The following is a 22,023-nucleotide window of genomic DNA, read 5'->3' on the forward strand; positions in this document are numbered from 1 at the left end:
CACCTACAACAAGATGATCTCGATCAATGCAAAATCAGAAGCCTATGCAGCTGAATGTTTGAACCTCAATAAAAATAGGACTGGTGAGAAGTTGGAACTATGTAGACAGAAATTCTGAGGACGAATTTTGGACCACAAAGAACAAAGGGTGGATCATAGAGAAAGGAAACTAAGAATTGCACCTCAGGGCGGAAAAGTTGTTGGACACCATTCGGAAAAGGGGAGCCATGTTCTTCAAACACATCTACAGGATGAACCCGGGAAGATTGACCAGCCAGGTAGTAAGGATTTTTGAGACCAGGGAAATTACACTGTGCTGGTATCAAGAGGTGAAGGAGGACCTAAAAGAAATGGGAATACCAGGAATGGAAGTTAGCAACAGGGAAGCTTCCAAGTCTAGAATCAAGAACATCAAAAGTTTCCAAGAAAAAGTTAAATTCCGGACCCAAACGCTGTGGATGGAAGAAAGGAGCAGATTGCAGACTGAAAGAATGGAGGAGTACAGCATGAGGATCAAACCCCAGGAGCAGCTGAAATAGAATTAATGTAGTCCACAGTCGGCCAAATTGAAAGAAGAAAAAGAAGTTAATAAGGATTAGAACAATATTGTTGGGAAATCAGCTGAACTATATGGAAAGGAAAATATTAAAAGTGTGATGTGTATTTTCCCTACATTCTTTTAATTCTTGCCATACCTTAAGAGTTTCTATCTTATCAAGTTTATTCTAATCATTGTTACTTGATTTTTTTAAAGGAGTATGCAGTTGTTTACTTTCTCCTCCCCACACCATCACTGTAAAAGAGGTAGCCTATATACTTGTAGCTTGTACGCCTTTTGGATACAGAAATTGATTGGTGACCAAAAGTAGACTGATATTTTCATGCTGCAGTTCAGAACTGCCACCTTCCTTATTTCTCGCCTTGCTCTGTTCATGGTATTTGAACTTTCACCACCTATTATAATGAAACAAGAGCAAGCTGCCCATAGAAATGGCATGAAAATACTGTGTTAGTCACAGTATGAAAGAACTAGGGAGCCAGAGTTGGGTGATTTTAATTTTGGATTACTTTGACTTGTGTGATATATTATTGTACTGTATATACATTATAAGACATCATATATTTTTATTTCTACATGGACTATTTCTTTTCAGGGTTGGGTAGTTAATATGCTTCCTTGGTTGTTCTGTATTCCGTGTACATTTCTTGGCAAATGGCTCTCGGAAAGATGTATTGCAAGGGGTTATTCGACTACTGCAACAAGGAAAATAATTGAAGTAATCTGTTTGGGCACACAAGCTTTAAGTCTTATTTTAATAAGTAAGTATGATTCTATACTGATTTTTTTATTATGATTGGTTTACAGCCCGAAGAGGAAGTTCTTAAGGAAAGGATAATGAAACACTTCAGTTCTAATATTTGACAAATCATCATCATCATTTCCCTTTATCCAGCTGTAGCCGGGTAGGGGCAAATATGGTTCCTCTCCACTTTCTTCGGTCTTTCCACCACTCCTCCTCCAACACTGTGTCCCAGTCCAGGTTTCTTTGTATAATACTGCGTTGGATTGTATCCTTTCATCTCAATCGTGGTCGTCCACAGCCTCTCCTTCCTTGCATTTGCATTTCCATCACTTTTTTGGGCATTTTTTCATCACTCATTCGCTTTATGTGCCCAAACCATCTTAATCAGCTCTTTCCTATTCTATCATTCATTTTTTCCACTCCAGTTTCTTCCCGGATTTTCTCATTCCTTATTTTGTCTCTTCTACTCTTCTGTATCATACTCCTCAAGAACTTCATTTCGGCTGTCTGTATTCGACTCTCATCCTTCTTTGTCATTGTCCAACTTCCTGCTCCGTAAATTGTTATGGGTACGTAATACATCTTGTACATAGTTTCCTTTGCTTCCATTGGCACATGTTTGTCCCATTTTCTTACACTATGATAGAAACAATTTCCAGCTTGAATCCTCTTACTAATCTCAGCATCCAGTCATGCATTCTTCATTAATTCACTCCCCAGGTATTTGAACGTTTCCACTACTTCCAGGGGCTTGTCTGCAAGTCTAATCTGACCTTTCCCTTCTTTCTCCCCTCTAGTTATAACAAGAGTTTTACTCTTTTCTACACTTATTATCAATCCACATTCTTCGATCTTCCCACCACATCCAACTGTTCTTGAACCTTCCTGTCGTCTTCCCCCCAAATCACAATATCATCTGTAAATAACAACATGTTCATTTCTCTTCCTCCATATGCTGCTTTTGCTGTTTTCATTATGTCATCCATTACTATTGTAAAGAGGATTGGTGATAGAACACTTCCCTCTCTCAGCCCACTAGTTATTTTGAACCAACTTGTCCTGGCAACTTGTATTTGCACGCAACTACAACATTCCTTGTACATTGGAATGATCATTTTTATTAATCCCTGTCCAATTCCTTTTTGCACCAGACTGTCCCAAACTTTAGTCCTGGGGACACTGTCATATGCCTTTTCAGTGTCAATGAATGTCATCACCATATCATTCACGTACTCCCATTGTTTTTCCATTAGTTGTCTCATAATGAAAATGGGCTCTATTGTTGACCTTCCACTTCTGAAACCAAACTGATTTTCCTGTATCTGATTCTCAACCCTCAGCCTTATTCTACTTTCCAGTATCCTCGCCATTATCTTAGCAACATGGGGTATTAGAGTAATTCCTCTGTAGTTCTTCAAAACTTTCTTATCACCTTTCCTGAAAATTGGGATGATTATTCCTTTTTGCCATTCCTCAGGGACCTCCTTATTCTCCCTGACATTCCTGAGAACCCAATATGTCCACTGCTGGCCTACAGCTCCAGCTGCCTTTATCATCTCCACTGAAATTTCATCAATTCCAGCAATTTTTCCATTCTTCATCTTTCTTACTGCCATTTCAATTTCATTCAGTTCTTATGTTCGCAACTTCTGAAAATATTCTCTCCATCTATTTCTTATTTCTTCTGGCTTTGTTAATATTATGCTGCCTTCATCCTTTACAAATCTGGTGTTTACTTGATCTCTCTTTTTGTTTCTTCAGATACCGTACAGTAATTTCTTGTTGCCCTGCATATCATCTCTCAATTTCTGTGTGAATAAGACCCAGCTTTTCCTCTTTTCTTCCTCCACTACTTTCTTGGCCAAATTCTTTGCCTCCACATATTTTCTTCTACTTTCTTCAGTCTGAGATGTTTTCCATGCTTTCCATGCCTTTTTTTTTTTTCCTTCATTTTAATCTTTACCCTATCATTCCACCAGTGTGTCTCTTTGTCTTTCATATTTCCTGATGTTCTACCACATACCTTTTCTGCACATCCAATGAGTGCTTCCTTAACCCTTACCCCTCGAATTAAAGTTCTCTGTGTTGTCTCTACTACTCATATTTTAAATGTGAATTTTTATCATATGACCTTTATTCATCTTTCACCATTTTGGAGATAGCACTTGCTTTTATTTGATGTATTTAGGCTATGCACGTTTACAGCAAGCCATACTGGAGCAAATAAAAGCAATATGTGCAATTTAAGAGAAATTATTTTGCATTGTTGTTATTATTATTATTATTATTATTGTTATCGCATAGCGATTGGTTTCGTTAACAATTTCACAGAACAAATTATCGGTAAAAAGCAATTGATAAACTCTATTCAGTCTCTGGTTTCATACCTCATGGTAGTTTGTAGGCTGAAACCGCTGTAAACGGCGATTTCTTGAAATCAGGATCCGTTGATTTATAATCGTGCCAGCCGTCAGCATCAGTCATGTGTTGGGTTGCGGTACATAAGCCGACCATCGCCAGTTCTTTTTTCGGCATCGTCAAATGCTATTAGATTTATTCAGTTATTCAGTAGAGTACAAGGAAGGAGTAGAGGTGTGAAAATACTGTGGTTTTGTGTGTTACCTGACATATACAATATTGTACAGTAAACTAAATAAAGACTAGAAGAGCACATGGCGACCATGTTTGTTTACTATCATGTGCGTGAGTGAACAGCTGACGACTACACTGCCATCTAAATAATACATTTTGGACTGACTGTCAAATAGTATCTGGAATCTACAAAGTTCCACGCTGAACCAAAAGATGGCAGTACAGTATAGCATTGTGAATTTTGTCGGCTAGGAGACGGCAGACGAGCGGTGGGCGATGCAATGTCATGTCGGGTCTCGCCCGACCTGCGACCGGAACGGGAATATCGTAATGTCGAGTCTCACCCAACAGACGAGGGGTACAGGGTTAAATCTTTTCCATTCATCTTCAACATTCCCCACCTCCGTCGTGGGTACCAAGGGTATTATTTCTCTTTGAAATTCTTCTTGTATGCTTTTCTCCTTCAACTTCCATACTTTAATTCTTTTCTTTCTTCTTAATGGGGGTTTTTCAATCTTTCCCACTTTCACTTTTCCTATCAAACTCTATGATCTCCACCAAAGGCTTCTTCAGGCATGGCTGTAACATCTAAAAGGTTCTTCCGGTGTTCTTTCTTGATGATTATATAATCAAACATGGTCTTTGTTCGTTTGTCTCCCCAACCATACCTTGTAATCTTCTGACTGTTCTTCTTCCTAAACCAGGTGTTTTCAACAATCATTTGGTTCCTCATGCAAAAATCCACCAACAACTCCCCTTCTGGATATATATTTCTATATCCAAAGGGCCCTATGTCTTCCTTTCCTTGTCTTTCTATTCCAACCTGTGTATTTAGATCTCCCATCAATAGCACTTCCTTATCTTCTATCTGTCCCTCCCCCTACTCTAAGAAGTCCTCTACATGTTCATCTATGCAACCTGTTTGTGGGGCATACAACTGAAATAGATCTTTCATGCCATTTTCAAACTGGAGTCTCATCACCATTATCCTATCGCTGACGCATTTTGTATATTCCACATATTCTTGGATTTCTTTTCTAAGTATGCTTCAGATCCTCCACTGTAATACAGCCTGTATCCTTTTCTCAGAGAAATCTCCCCCGTAACCCTCTTCTTGGTCTCACAGAGTCCAAGTATGGCTATATCTTTTCTATCATGAAGTCAACCAGTTCTTCTGTCTTTCCCATCAGTATCAGGACATTTACTGTCGCAATCTTGATGTAGTTTGGTGCTGGTTGCCCATCTGTCACAGTTCCCCCAGCACTTGAAGATTCTATCCTAGTTGTACAAAAAATCTAGACATTGTTTTATATTTTAGAAAAATGTTTAAACATTGCTTGCAGAAGAACTAATGGAAATAGTCATATCTTCTTTTATTAAGCCTCCATTTTATGGTTTTTTTTTTTTTAGGTACCATATTGTTTTCATTGCTACACATGCACAATTAGAAAATCATCACCTATTTCAAGAGGAAGATTTACAAATCAGTGACTCAACTAGTTCAGCTTTACATATTTTAATGAAACAAGAGCAAGCTGTACATAGAATTGGCATGAAAATACGGTATTGGTCACAGTATGAAAGAACTAGGGAGCCAGAGTTGGGTGATTTTAATTTTGGATTACTTGGACTTGTGACTGTCAGTGTGAAATTTTTCCATTTGTAACCTCCACAGTTCTGGTCCGATTAGACTGTGTTATATTTGTTGGACAGTTTTCAAAAGAATGAACAATTTTAAGGTTTGATACTGTATAGGCTTTTGTGCTTATGCCGTGTCAAGAAAATAAGATGAAATTCCTTACGTTTTGCAGAGGACTGTGCTCTGCGTCATCAGAAGAAAATCTCGACTGTCCACGAGAAAGGCTTAAACAATTTCTTCTGATGATGCAGAGCACAGTTCTCTGCGAAACGTAAAGAATTTCACCTTATTTTCTTGAAACGGCATAAGCCCAAAAGCCTATACAGTATAATGTCTATAAGTACGGGCCATGAAAGCATCAGTGGCAATATTTTAAGGTTGTTTCTTGAGACAGCCCATGCATTCATTTGGCATGGGTTTCCGTGGTTGAGTAAGAGGATCACTCGTCCGGCCCCGCGGTGTAGGGGACAACGCGTCTGCCTGTCACCCGGTGGCCCCAGGTTCGATTCCCGACCAGGTCAGGGGTTTTTAATTGTAATGATTAATATCCCTGGCCTGGGGACTGGGTGTTTGTGACGCCCTTAATCTTACTTTCCTCACACACAACATTCCACACTACCGCCATTCCAATTACATGCAGGTTCATACAATATGGTGCCAGTAGGGGCAAAAGATCCACATGGGCCAACGCCCCAAACAAATAACATTTTTTAAGAAAAAAAAAAAGAAAGAAAAAAAAGCAGATCACTCCATGCTTCATTCTTTAGCTGCCACTCAACAGCTCACAAGGGAGAGGGGGCAAGTATGGCTAACCAGTAACAATCGTTCAACCTTCTAGTTAGTCAACCCACTGTGCATAGATTTTCAGTTACAAGTAGGGAAAGGATTTGTAGGTGCTAATAGGTTTGAATGCAAACTTATTTAACCAAGGTGCAAGTGCTTTCTACCCGCACAAAGGTTCTGCAGAGAGATTTGCATAAATATTAGCGATCTGAACTATGAGAACTCCTAAAATTGATGCAACTCACGTAGGCCTACCTAACTGTTGATACTTTCACCTTGTTCAAATACGTTTGCATTCTAACCTATTAGTGTCTAAAAATCCTTTCCCTAGTCATAAGCATTTGTACTTCTTATGCCGCTTGGATTCCTGAACCTATCCCAATGCAGCGTACTTCGGATGTGTCGACATGAAAAATGACGAGTATAGGGAAAAGAAAAAAGTGGCTGGTAAAATACCAAATACAAGAAGGAAATGCTGAGTGGAACAGGTTCAAGAAACATCCTATTGGAGCTGCTGTAGAAATTTATAGTGTAACTAGTAGTAAAATACAACAGAGTGAAAAATAGTCCGATGTATGGGTATGCATGTCTACTAGGGTTATGACATTTTTGTCACGTCATGTTTCTGTGTCATAGATCGATGAACTTTTGCTCAAAAGTAAAGAAAAGTACATTATTTCTAATTCATTTTTGAAAAAGGTCACCACCAAACCAAAAATTGGTTTTATCATATACAGATATACGTATCATCATCATTCTTTAACTGTCTCCAATCGCCTGGGTGTGGTATAAGAGTGCTCGCCATCTTTGTGTATCCAGGTACATTTCTTCTTTCTCAGCTTGGTGCCATTCAACTCCTTCCTTCCAGGTCCAGCTTTAACTTGACTGATCCACCATTTCCTTGTGCTGCGACTAAGTCTTTTGCCTTCCAGTTCGTTTTCTAGCCATTTTCTTGCTGTTCTCATTTGATGCATCCTTTTTACATGGCCATACCATTTGAGTCTTGATGTTCTTACTTTTTTGCTTAGCGACTGCTTTACTTGTGTATTATGATGAATCTCTTCATTTCGGATCTTATCTCTTCTTATTTTCTGTATCATTGACCTTAGGAACTTAATTTCTGCAACTTGAAGTCTGCTACTATTTCTACTGCTGACCGTACATTTTTCAAGGGCATATGTAGTTATTGGCACAAAATCTACCTGATAAAGGGTGCTCTCTGTACTTAAAGGTATTTGGTTATCCCATAGAAGAGACCTAACTTGGTGATAAAATTGTGCTCCTTTTGGATTCTGTTAGTGATTTTAGCAGAGGACTTCGCGTCACTAGTTACAATACTACCAAGATATTGAAAATGGTTAACATTTTCTAGTTTCTCGCCGTCCAGTTGGATGTTAACAAAGTCACTCTCTTAATTAAGAAATCATGCAAAGGAACACGCTTAACTATTCATTTGTATCTTCTTGACATGTACAATCGATTGTTTCATCAATGCCTTCTTGGTCACTGAACTTGCATTGTTCAAACCATGGCCTCCACCGCATATGCCATTGCTGGACCTGAATGTCACATATAAAACTTGCTTCATTCTCCCACTGACGTTTGATCTTTCATTTACTGGTTTCCGCTTATACACTAGATGATGTTTTTCTGAATATAATTATCCGATGGCCATGGGATTTCGAGCTTATGAATTTACGCCTTCATCTTATTTCCATAAAAATTTCCTCTTCAAATGAGCGAGTTATCTCGGTCGACAGACACAGTTGGACGTATAGCAACTGGACGTATACTTCCGTGTAATTTCCATTGACTTCTTTACCATAACCTTCAATGGCTCTATAACTGATCTGGAGACTATTGGAAGGTTATAGTACCTACAGTAGGTGTTAATATAAGAAAAAATCTTCCTTCATTGGGGTAATCACATTAAATAGGATTGTAAGTAAAGGTTACAGATTTCTTCATATGGTTATGAGGCTATTTAGGGTTGTAGTAAGGATGTGAAGGAGAGGGCATGTAAATCTCTGGTAAGACCACAATCAGAGTATGATTCCAGCGTATGGGACCCTCAGTAGGATTACATGATTAGAGAACTGGAAAAAATCCAAAGAAAAGCAGTCTGATTTGTTCTGCATGATTTCCAACTAAAGTGTACATTATGAAAATGTTGCAATCTTGGGCTGGGAAGACTTGGGAGAAAGGAGACGAGCTGCTGGACTAAGCAGTATGTTCCGAGCTGTCAGTGGAGAGATGGCGTGGAATGATATTAATATACAAATAAGTTTGAGTAATGTTTTTAAAGTATAAAAGATTACAATATGAAGATAAAGTTGGAATTCAACAGGACAAATTAGGGCAAATATTCATTTATTTCCAAATTCTTTGAATTAAATTTTTTTTTAAGACGTGGTAAACAAACAACTGATTGGCAACCTGCCAGCTGGGCGACTGCCCTGAATGAAAATCAGTGGTGATTAGTTGATTGATTGATACCTTTTTGTGATGCATAAATGCATATCAAGGAAATTTGACTTTGAACCATGTTTATTTATATAATAAAATTTTTGAAAGAAGTCCACAATTTCAATACAAATATCATATACAAAGGAATATACAAATACACTGCCTGCCAAAAAAGTTAAGCACCCAGAAGGAGTGGTCCAATATTATCCCATATTGGTATACATGCATACTATTCATGTGTGAGTAAATAAATGATTAGATTTATATGGATCTGCAATATGTAGAACACTCACCAGAGGACATTCATGATGGCACTGTCCTGTTCTTGATAAGTTGTTACCAGTCAACTGCTGTGAGTGAGACAGTTAAGAAAGACGTGCAGAGAGGACTATGTACAGTACGAAGCACCTGGAATTCCTCACAGATACGTTAGATAGCCTATCCACCAACAACATTTGACAGAGGCTGCATTGTGGATCTGCATAAGGCTGGTTGGTCATATTGTGCAATTGTCAGGCATGTGGGCCATTCAAATGTCACATTGGCCCAATGTTGGACTCAATGGGCACATGAGGGCACCCAGTCACGAGGGAGGACTTATAGTTCCAATGTTTATATTTTTAATTCTTGACCTTAGGATTAATATAGACTGAAGATGCCCATAACTAGGGCGAAACATGTCCCTAACTGGTGTGTTTCATTCATGTAGAATTTAACCACTAAGAATATATATTTGTATTGAAAAGGTGGACACAATAATTTTAATCTTGAAAGAGTTTACTTATTGTATCTTCAGTACGGAACAAAATGAGATTAGTTACTTGTAACATACCACTTAGTCGAGCAACTCGTCTCCTCTCTGCCAATTCTTCCCAGCCCAAACTTTGCAACATTTTTTTAACGCTACGCTTTTGTCGGATATCACCCAGAACAAATCAGGCTGCTTTTCTTTGGATTTTTTCCAGTTCTTGAATCAGGCAATCCTGGTGGGGGTCCCATACACTAGAACCATACTCTACTTGGGGTCTTACCAGAGACTTATATGCCCTCTCCTTTACATCCTTACTACAACCCCTAAACATCCTCATAACCATGTGCAGAGATCTGTACCCTTTATTTACAATCCCATTTATGTGATTACCCCAATGAAGATCTTTCCTTATATTAATACCTAGATACTTACAATTATCTCCAAAAGGAACTTTCACCCCATCAACGCAGTAATTAAAACTCAGAAGACTTTTCCTATTTGTGAAACTCATAACCTGACTTTTAACACCGTTTATCAACATACCATTGCCTGCTGTCCATCTCACAACATTTTCGAGGTCACGTTGCAGTTGCTCACAATCTTGTCACTTATGTATTACTCTATACAGAATAACATCATCCGCAAAAAGCCTTACCTCCGATTCCACTCCTTTACTCATATCGTTTATATATATATATATATATATAAGAAAACATAAATGTCCAATAATACTGCCTTGGGAAATTCCCCTCTTAATTATTACAGGGTCAGATAATTCTCTGAGATCTATTTTCTAGAAATATAGCAACCCATTCAGTCACTCTTTTGTCTTGTCCATTGCACTCATTTTTGCCAGTAGTCTCCCATGATCCACCCTATCAGATGCTTTAGACAAGTCAATCGCGATACAGTCCATTTGACCTCCTGAATCCAAGATATCTGCTATATCTTCCTGGAATCCTACAAGTTGAGCTTCAGTGGAATAACCCTTCCTAAAACCGAATTGCCTTCTATCGAACCAGTTATTAATTTCACAAACATGTGTAATATAATCAGAAAGAATGCCTTCCCAAAGCTTACATACAATGCATGTCAAACTTACTGGCCTGTAATTTTCAGCTTTATGTCTATCACCCTTTCCTTTATACACCGGGGCTACAATAGCAACTCTCCATTCATCTGGTATAGCTCCTCCAACCAAACAATAATCATATAAGTACTTCAGATATGGTACTATATCCCAATCCATTGTCTTTAGTATATCCCCAGAAATCTTATTATTTCCAGCTGCTTTTCTAGTTTTCAACTTTTGTATCTTATTGTAAATATCACTGTTATCATATGTAAATTTCAATACTTCTTTAGCATTAGTCTTCTCCTCTATCTGGACATTATCCTTGTAACCAACAATCTTTACATACTGCTGACTGAATACTTCTGCCTTTTGAAGATCCTCACATACACACTCCCCTTGTTATTTAATTATTCCTGGAATGTCCTTCTTGGAACCTGTTTCTGCCTTAAAATACCTATACATACCTTTCCATTTTTTACTAAAATTTGTATGACTGCCAATTATGCTTGCCATCATGTTATCCTTAGCTGCCTTCTTTGCTAGATTCAATTTTCTAGTAAGTTCCTTCAATTTCTCCTTACTTCCACAGCCATTTCTAACTCTATTTCTTTCCAGTCTGCACCTCCTTTTTAGTCTCTTTATTTCTCTATTATAATAAGGTGGGTCTTTACCATTCCTTACCACCCTTAAATGTACAAACCTGTTTTTACATTCCTCAACAATTGCTTTAAACCGATCCCAGAGTCTGTTTACATTCTTATTTACCGTTTTCCACCTGTCATAGTTACTTTTTAGAAACTGCCTCATGCTGCCTTTATCAGCCATATGGTACTGCCTAATAGTCCTACTTTTAAGACCTTCCTTTTTATCACATTTATTTTTAACTATGACAAAATCTGCTTCATGATCACTAATACCGTCTGTTACTTCAATTTCTCTATAGAGCTCATCTGGTTTTACCAGCACCACATCCAAGGTATTTTTCCCTGTCGTTGGTTCCATCACTTTCTGAATCAGCTATCCTTCCCATATTAACTTATTTGCCATTTGTTGGTCATGCTTTCTGTCGTTCGCATTTCCTTCCCAATTGACATCTGGTAAATTCAGATCTCCTGCTACAATCACATTCCTTTCTATGCCATTTCCCATATAGCTGATTATCTTATCAAATAATTCTGAATCCGTGTCAGCGCTACCCTTTCCCGGTCTGTACACTCCAAAGACATCAAGTTGCCTGTTATCTTTAGAAATGAGTCTTACACCTAGAATTTCATGTTTCTGATCTTTAACTTTTTCGTAGCTTACAAATTCGTCTTTCACCAGAATGAATACTCCCCCTCCTACCTTTCCTATCCTATCTCTACGATACACCCTCCAGTTATGTGAGAAAATTTCTGCATCCATTATATTATTTCTCTGCCATGATTCAACTCCTATTACAATATCTGGTTAATATATATCTATTAAATTACTTAATTCTATTCCTTTCTTTACAATACTTCTGCAGTTCAACCCTAACATTTTTATGTCATCCCTACTTGATTTCCAGTTCCCTGTTCCCTTATCACCGCTCCCTAGGCCACCCCGTTTCCCTGAATGTACCTCCCTATTACCCTTCCACACAAATTTCCTAACTTATACGTACCACTGCAGTTTAAGTGAAGGCCATCTGAGCGCAGATCCCTATCTCCTACCCACCCATTAGGATCTAGAAATTTCACTCCCAGTTTCCCACATACCCACTCCATAGTCTCATTTAAATCCCCAATCACCCTCCAGTCAGTATGCCTCCTACACAGTATTCCCCTGATAACAATCTCCGCTTTATTAAACTTCAACCTTGATGTATTTACCAGATCCCACACATCTCCAACTACGTTGGTACTTATATCAGCTTGCCTTACGTTGTCGGTACCAACGTGAAACACTACCACCTTCTCCTTCCCCTCCTCCCTCTTTTCTACTTTCCTCAACGTCTGCCTCAACCTAATTCCTGGATAACACTCTACCCTGGTACTCTTTCCTCCACACACTTTCCCCACGTGTCTAACGATGGAATCCTCCATGACCAGAGCCTCAATCCTACCCATCTCATTTGATCCCCTCTCCTCCTGGTCAGCACTATCTTTCCTGATAGCTGCAGAAGCTACTTCCTCCTCCCTTTTCTCCTTCCCATGACCCTGTTCCACCTGTCTTTTCCTATCCTCCACTCTACATTTTCCTTTCTTACCTTTTCCCTTCCTCCTACTTCCACACATCTCAGCAACAGTTCCCTGTCCTTCATCTTCTCTCTGTTGTTCTACCTGGAGTGACTCGTACCGATTTCGCACAGACACTTGTCCTGAATTCTGATCCTGAATAGAGTCCTTAGCCTGCAATCTCCTTCCCCTTAGAACATTAGACCACCTATCTTCTACAACTCCCCCTTTCCTTCCCCTCCCTTTTGTACACCTGCTGTAACCTATACATTGTTTAAGGGAGTCCTGTCTTCCTTCCCGTCTTCTGTGAGAATCCTAATTATCTCCCTCAAACTCCCCAACTCCTCGCTCATACCCCTCAATGCCTGTATCTGGTTTCATTCACTTTCAGCCACTCCTGGGTGCTTAACTTTTTTTTTCGTCAGGCAGTGTATATGTCAAGTAGGACATGTTTCATCCTTTAATCTAGGACATCTTCAGCTACATACAAAAACTGAACAAATTCCAAAAATACAAAAAGATATTCTTTGAGGAATTAAATAGATCACTAATACATTAAAAAAAAGTAAAAAATGGTTCAACCTTTCAGTACTATTAAGAAATACCGAGCTCGATAGCTGCAGTCGCATAAGTGCGGCCAGTATCTAGTATTAAAATTATAAAATCCTTTTTTTAACAACCACCTACTCAATACAATACAGTACTCATTGAATTATAAAATAATCATGAGGTGTCTTAAATAATGGAACATGTTTCGTTCGACATAGCGAACATCATCAGCCGTTAATTTACAAAGATTAGGTCAGGGCCCTAAGCTGAAATGATAAAAAATGTTAAAAGAGTGACAATGCCATAATAAAAAGTAAAATGATGACATTAGACTTGAAATTGTAACAATATGTACAGATTAACAGCAAGTATTTGTAGTGGAATACATTGAACGATGGTAGTCTGTAAAGTTAAAACAATCATGAGGTTGTTAAAGTAAAAAAATATAGATATAGTGGATCTTAAAATATATGTCAATGCATGAAGCATGGATTAATTATTGACGATGGAGTTCTTAAATTGAGCAAAAACAAAAGTTGAAATAGAGTTTATTGAATAGTACGAGTCAAACTGAACCAGTTACAAGGCGCATGGCGACAAAACTAAGGTTGAAATGACGTGAACTCCAGTAGTTAGGAATTCTGTAGGAGAGCCAAACACAATGCCAGAAGGAAATACAAGTTGAACTAGTCAGTATTTACACGCTAGCAGTAAAATTAATCGTATACAACGTAGGACACCAATGTGGACTCGTTAAAGAGTAACTATAATCTTGAAAGTAGGGAGAGTTCCAGCAAACCAGAGATGGATGGAGCAGATTATGGCACAATTGGAGTTAGAAATCCTTGGGACTAGTGCGTGGTGTTCGCTAACATTGGCTGCGTGAAGCAAACTGGCGAGAAACCTTAAGGTCCCAAGGATTTCTAACTCCAATTGTGCCATAATCTGCTCCATCCATCTCTGGTTTGCTGGAACTCTCCCTACTTTCAAGATTATAGTTACTCTTTAACGAGTCCACATTGGTGTCCTACGTTGTATATGATTAATTTTACTGCTAGCGTGTAAATACTGACTAGTTCAACTTGTATTTCCTTCTGGCATTGTGTTTGGCTCTCCTACAGAATTCCTAACTACTGGAGTTCACGTCATTTCAACCTTAGTTTTGTCGCCATGCGCCTTGTAACTGGTTCAGTTTGACTCGTACTATTCAATAAACTCTATTTCAACTTTTGTTTTTGCTCAATTTAAGAACTCCATCGTCAATAATTAATCCATGCTTCATGCATTGACATATATTTTAAGATCCACTATATCTATATTTTTTTACTTTAACAACCTCATGATTGTTTTAACTTTACAGACTACCATCGTTCAATGTATTCCACTACAAATACTTGCTGTTAATCTGTACATATTGTTACAATTTCAAGTCTAATGTTATCATTTTACTTTTTGTTATGGCATTGTCACTCTTTTAACATTTTTTATCATTTCAGCTCAGGGCCCTGACCTAATCTTTGTAAATTAACGGCTGATGATGTTCGCTATGTCGAACGAAACATGTTCCATTATTTAAGACACCTCATGATTATTTTATAATTCAATGAGTAATGTATTGTATTGAGTAGGTGGTTGTTAATAAAAGGATTTTATAATTTTAATATTTTGTCCTCAATACGGTTCTATTATGAGATTAATTACATGTAACAGTATCTAGTATTCGGGAGATAGTAGGTTCGAACCCCACTGTTGGCAGCCCTGAAAATGGTTTTCCGTGGTTTCCCATTTTCACACCAGGCAAATGCTGGGGCTGTACCTTAATTAAGGCCACGGCCGCTTCCTTCCCACTCCTAGCCCTTCCCTGTCCCATCGTCGCCATGAGACCTATCTGTGTCGGTGCGACGTAAAGCAACTAGCAAAAAAAAAAAAAGATAAGAAAAGAAAAGAAAAGAAATGTAAGTTTACATTCCTATTTAATTAAAATTGGTACCAGTTTTGACCAGTATTTTTGGTCATCATCAGCTGATCACAGGTAGGTGTAAAACAATGCACAGATAAAATAAATTGCGAAGTATACAGAATTCTGTAAGTTGCTGATAGTGAAGCATTAAAAACTTTAGGGAGTACTGTGCATTGAAAGATGCACAGGTAAAAATATGAAGGTTAGATGATCCTGTCAGATGCAGTTTATGAAGCACTGTAACACACGTATTTATCAGCTGCAACCAAGCAACCAGGAATGAGTTAGCTGGAAAATTTATAATGTCCAATAACGGACCATTTATATTGGTATTATAAATTAACTCATTCGGGACAAATATTTCAGATTCCCTATGGGAATCAACATCTATATCATAGTCAAATTATGTGAATGATAAAAAAAAGATTCTTGGTAAATACTTTACAGTAAGTCAAATAAACTTATCTTCAAACGCTTACTGTACATAAACTCAGAAAACAAAGTATGATACTTCCTACTTCTGAAGTAAATTCTAACATATGGCTAAAACTATAATTAAATCTTGCATGATGTATCAACAATCCAGTTCTGGAAGACTTACCTGCTTAATTTGCATCATTTTGCTGTGGTTTTGATCCCTGTGATAATTGTTTATTAACATTATAGTCCATCTTATCTGACTGGATTTCTCCTTCATCCTTTCATTCAGTCTCACAGTCAGTTTTATTCTCTTCTTACCCTGACTTTGTTAGAATTTCTTTCATTTTCCTCCGTGACCCTTCTCTCTTCTTAAGCAGACAGTCTCAAGTTTTGAGGATGAAATATACTCACAATATTCCTTTTCCACTGGGAGGCTGTGTGTGTGTGTGTGTGTGTGTGTGTGTGTGTGTGTGTGTGTGTGTGTGTGAGTGTGAGTGAGAGAGAGAGAGAGAGAGAGAGAGATATATATATATATTCAGTAGAGTTCCTGAGCTGATTATATTTCTCTCCTACAATTATTTTATTTTTCCAGACTGCCTTCCTGTAGCACTTCTCTCCAATATCCTCATCTACTATGTGCAAAAAGGAACCATTTTTCTATTATCTCCTTTAAAAATCCGAACATTTTTAGACAAGGCTTCACATGAATTAGTATATTCAATTACAGCTCTCCAAACATTAACAATGCATAGTGGATGTGTTCTGCCTGCTGTCATTTCTTGATATATACAGTACTTTTGCATTCATCTCTTGGCACAGGCCAGAGTAAAGTGTAGCTTTCACCGAAGTCCCAGTCAACATCCATGGCTGTGACAATATGGAAATTGCTGGGGTATGGGTAGTGTTGAGTAATGACATTGAGAGCATGACTAGTGCACCTGAGTGTTATGAAAGGTGCTGCTCATAGGGTCAGTCGTGCTGCAGTAGTACTTTCTGACCCAGTGAGGAAAGCAATGGCAAACTACCTCACTCCTCATCTTGCCTAGTACGCCTCATTTTGGTGCTGCCATTGGTTTTTGGGGTTTCCTTATAACCGCATAACCTTTAGTGGAGCTATTTGAGGATCCAACCAGCCTCTGGGCTGATGACCTGACAGACAAACAGACAGTGGATGTGTCTTGCAGATGCTGGGGGATATACTTTCCATACTATATACACTATTCTCTGATTATTCCCGTCCCTTTATGAGTATAATGCCAGACCTGTAAATTATGGAGTATTTCAGTTCTGTCATTACTTAAATATTTTCATAATACATACATACATACATACATACATACATACATTATCATTATAGACTGTTATGCCTTTCTGCGTTCAGTCTGCAAGCCTCTGAGAATTTATTAAACGTCGCCACAATCCTCGATTTGCAACTAGTGTTGTGGCCTCATTTAGTTCTATACCTCTTATCTTTAAATCGTTAGAAACTGAGTCTAACCATCGTCGTCTTGGTCCCCCTCAACTTCTCTTACCCTCCATAGCAGAGTTCATTATTCTCCTCCATTCGCCTCACATGACCCCACCACCGAAGCCGGTTTATGCGTACAGCTTCATCCATTGAGTTCATTCCTAAATTAGCCTTTATCTCCTCATTCCGAGTACCCTCCTGTCATTGTTCCCACCTGTTTGTACCAGCAATCATTCTTGCTACTTTCATGTCTGTTGCTTCTAACTTATGAATAAGATATCCTGAGTCCACCCAGCTTTCGCTCCCGTAAAGCAAAGTTGGTCTGAAAACAGACCGATGTAAAGATAGTTTCGTCTGGGAGCTGACTTCCTTCTTACAGAATACTGCTGATCGCAACTGCGAGCTCACTGCATTAGCTTTACTACACCTTGATTCAATCTCACTTACTATATTACCATCCCTGGAGAACACACAACCTAAATACTTGAAATTATCGACCTGTTCTAGCTTTGTATCACCAATCTGACATTCAGTTCTGTTGAATTTCTTACCTACTGACATCAATTTAGTCTTCAAGAGGCTAATTTTCATAATTTTAATTTTAATTTTTTGTTTTATTTTTTCCACTCAGATCAGATCTCAAGCTATTATTGGGCCTTGCTGAACATGACTCTTGCCATAGCAGCAACTGGGTTCCATAATAATGCAATTTTAGTTAATCCTCAAGATCTAGCTCCAAAACATTCTGGAAGTGTGTTTGGGTTGATGAATACAGTTGGTGCTGTTCCAGGTGAGGATGTAAAAGTAATTAAACTTTTGTTTTACTGTACATTATAAACATATTGACCTATGTTTTGATGCTGCTTTGTTTGTATAGGTTTTCTGGGGGTCTACCTGGCTGGTTACATCTTAGAAACAACTAAGAGCTGGTCAGCTGTGTTCCACACTACAGCTGCAATTAATATGATTGGCTGTATTATTTATGTTGTCTTTGGTAGTGGAAATGCTATTGTTTAATGATGCAAAAAATTTGCAAATGAAATATTTTATCGTAAAAGAATTAGGAAGTGTTTGACTGAGACTGTTGATAATAAAGAAGGTAAGATGTACTTCTCAATTTAAGTTGTTGACAAGACATTGCTGGCATTTAGTGTTTTGTCAGCAGGTTGTTTGGTAAGTTTATCTTATATTCTCTTTTTATTGACTTTGTATCTTAAAGAGATTTTTTTTAATTACTTTTCTAAAACCATAATCTGGCAAGAATTTGTTTTATCCATTTTTTACAAAGATTTGTATGAATCATTGTACTAAAATGTGTCTCTGTTGTATGTGATGATTCTATGATAAAAATAATGAGACCATGAAATTAGCTTTTATTGTTGAAATGAAAAACTCCCAAAGATCCTTTGCTCACAAAAAAAAACCCCACATGTGCGCGCACACATAAGAACTGATACTATCATTTCCAGTTATTCATAATCATCCTCATAGGGATGACAAGTTTTTAACATCTCAATTTTTTCTTCACAAACCCTTCAGTCCTCTGCAATCATTTTACTCAGAAGTACCAACGAGAATTAAGAGATGCAGAAGGAAACTAAGAGGATGATGTCTAGACTACGTTTATAATGATTGCAGTATACAGTAGGAGGCATAGAAATAAGGCTAGTTTCATCTAAAGGATTATGGAGATTCACTGTTCACTCATAGAATGCATAATTGTGCATGTCTCCGTGCAGAATTTTATTGATTTTACACATTGTCTTTTAACCATCATTCTTTGCAGCACATTTTTCATTTTCTTGAAACTATCTTGACCAATTTTTCCTGCACAAGACCCCAATTGCTGTTGGACACTTTTTATCTTCTTGAGGAGTGAGTGCATCCTCTCGTCTCTTTTTTCTGGCATGTTAATGCCTTTGTCGGAATAGAAAATTTACTATTTATGTATACCAAACTTCCCTTCAAGTCAGAATCAATCAGCAAGTTCTGTCCAAAATCTCAAACGCTGATTTCAAAACACCTAAATTGTCAGAATAATAGGTACTGTACATGCATTGATCTAAGTACCCCAGCATGTTAGGCTATGGAGGCAATGGTACGTCAGGTGCACTTTCATGAAAAGTCTTTATCCTCAAAGCAGATTTCAAAAATCCTTTTCTTAAAATATCTGACACAAGTTTGTCAACTTTTGGAAATTTTGCACTCACTAGTTCACACAGCCTACATGGGTGTGGGCCAGATATGTTGGTTACTTGAACAATTTTTGTGTAAAATCGCTGGACACATCGCATAACAGCGCAGCATTGGTTAAGAACTGCAAAACCTTGTCATGTTTTATACCCTATGGCTATAAAATAAAGATGTTTGCATCAAACAATTTGCATATGGATTGATGATTCACCTTGTCAAACACTTCTGTTGTGAGAAAAAATTTTAAAATATTTTTTATCATTTGCTTCATGTTGCACCAACACAGACAGGTCTCATGGCGATGATGGGATAGGAAAGGAAGGAAGCAACAGTAGCAGCTTGTTCTAAAGGGCAGAGGGAGATGTGCCCCTCCAGCTAAGTAACTGTTAATGCATGGCTTTACAAGTACTGCAATTTGAATGACGATACATTCAGTTTTGATATTAGGCACCACATGCAGCTAGTGCGTCAATGTTTTCATCAGACACATACTTTGCTTCCTCTGGGGGTTCTCTTTGCTGGCCGGTCATGCTGTGCCCTTCGCTGTTGAATCTTTTTAGGTAATTTTCGTTCGCGCATGTGTTGAACTAACTATTTTTTAACATGCACTTAATTGGAGATTGGGTCATTGCCGAAGCCAGCCCGTTACAATTCTGAAAATAGGATAAGGCTTATCACACCGAGAAGAACATCCGTTTCAAATTCGTGTTCCAAGTCTGTTGTCTGCAGTTTGATAAACGTGCTGTACTGGCTAATGAAATTAGTCGGTATCCTATTTTGTAATATTTATTGTGGTGTCATTAAAAGTAAATCTACTAAAGAAACAATTTAAAATAGTTTATGTTGGGTCCACCTTGTCAATACACTTTTAATGATTGAAAATTATTTGTTCATTCATACATGTAATTTGAATGGACTTAAGGATTACACGGCCATCCAACGGTAGTTCAGTAATGTATATAGCGCTGTGAACGTATTTCAGATAGACTTCAGTGACAGTAGGTACATTTAAATACTCTAGTTCAGGATACTTGGGTGATGTAAGGGTCTGGATCGCTGTCTTATTTGAATGGATGCTAATATTTTAGTCCACATTTTCTCTTAAAATGAAGAAGACAGTGAAGTAGGTGAGTAATGATCAAGTATTCAACATTATATGATGTGTATCCGGGTTTGCATTTGTTTACTTGTGAGTGTTTAGTAATTACATGTAACAAGCTTTAACAGCTTCATTTCAAGTAATACTAATCCCGTATTGACTATAATCAAGTAGTAAATATTTAAGATAAACTTAGATATTATAACCAAGTGGTCTGCCTATTCAGTACATAACCGTATATAATTTATTATATTTAGTACATGTTTCATCCCCTAAGGGACATCATCAACTATAAGAAATTAACATTAATATATCAGAATACAAAATAGATATTATTAAAATTCGAAAGACACATTAAAATATTGATGTATGGTACGACATTTAAAATAAGATCTTAGAAATTTTGTTAAAATTGTAAGTCATATGATCGATAAAAACAGTTGAATTGTCCATTATACTCTTGATAATATTCTTGGGAAATAACAGTTGTGCTTTATAAAATCTTAAATGATCAATTGTTGTGAACAGCACACTTGATTTTTATCTCTGATGAAAGATTTGTTAGATCCTTGATATGCATTCCTTAGATAGTATATACATTGAATGCTTCAGAATTTAAAGTCAACGTGGGGCCCCTTTGTAGTAATGAATATTATTTTATCCGAAATAAAATGAAAAACTAAGTGTAAGTAACAAGAAAGATGATGATGATGATGCTTGTTGTTTAAAGGGGCCTAACATCAAGGTCATCAGCCCCAGTAACAAGAAATGAAAGATGAAATGAGGTATAATATAATTGTGTTACTTACTCCTTATTATTGGCTCCGATGTACAGAAAAGGACTCACTTCTACTGAGGTAAGTGTGTATCTGCTTTAAAACAAGTACTGGTAGTTTCTACGCTGAGCGGGGAGTGTGGAGGGGAAGTAGAGAGGTGTGTCCTAGGGTGAACGACCTGAGTGTCACCGAGTGTGTGATGTGTTAGAGTCTGACGTTTTTTCCTAACTCTCACTTTAATTAGTTCTTCATGTAAGACGTTATACTTCTCAGAAAGTAGTGATGGGCAACACTCTCGCGAGAATCTTGAGACCGATCCTCCTGTAGTGCAAGCTGTGTGACGTACCAGTAACTACGACTGTAAACTTGATAATGTATCATTGGCAGTTATTGTGTGAAATAACGTTCTCATATGAAAACGTGTGAGCCAATACATACTGCATGTTCAACTATGAACCCCTTAATGCCATTAACGAAATTGAAAACAGAATTTCAGTATCTTAAACTGTTCACGACTTATTTGGGGTGGGCATCTTAGCTGAATAACAATGCATAATTTGTGAATAACTGTAGATAGGATGTATGTACACCTACTTGGATACTAGAGGCGTGCATTATTCGAACCTGAGACGGGGAAGATGTGCTTTGCCACATATGCAACCCCCTTTACACATGAGTGGAACGTGTAATCTAAAATGCCCGACTTTGCTCCAATTCTTTCAGCAGAAGTGAGGCCCCATTCACAATGCA

General features: G+C 37.8%; 1 protein-coding gene across 4 annotated transcripts in view; it reads left to right on the plus strand.

The window, feature by feature from the left end:
• Positions 1–18,563, plus strand: part of MFS18 (major facilitator superfamily transporter 18) — a 206,705-nt gene extending 188,142 nt beyond the window's left edge. For all 4 annotated transcript variants that reach the window (XM_067145678.2, XM_067145679.2, XM_067145677.2 and 1 more), the window contains 3 exons: positions 1,155–1,320; positions 17,837–17,995; positions 18,083–18,563. In XM_067145678.2, the coding sequence (XP_067001779.2) occupies positions 1,155–1,320; positions 17,837–17,995; positions 18,083–18,222 (465 nt within the window). In that variant the 3' untranslated portion in view covers positions 18,223–18,563. The remainder of the gene's footprint in view (positions 1–1,154; positions 1,321–17,836; positions 17,996–18,082) is intronic.
• Positions 18,564–22,023: the final 3,460 nt, after the last annotated feature.

This window comes from Anabrus simplex, chromosome 4 (genome assembly GCF_040414725.1).
Source record: "Anabrus simplex isolate iqAnaSimp1 chromosome 4, ASM4041472v1, whole genome shotgun sequence".
Classification (NCBI taxonomy): domain Eukaryota; kingdom Metazoa; phylum Arthropoda; class Insecta; order Orthoptera; family Tettigoniidae; genus Anabrus; species Anabrus simplex.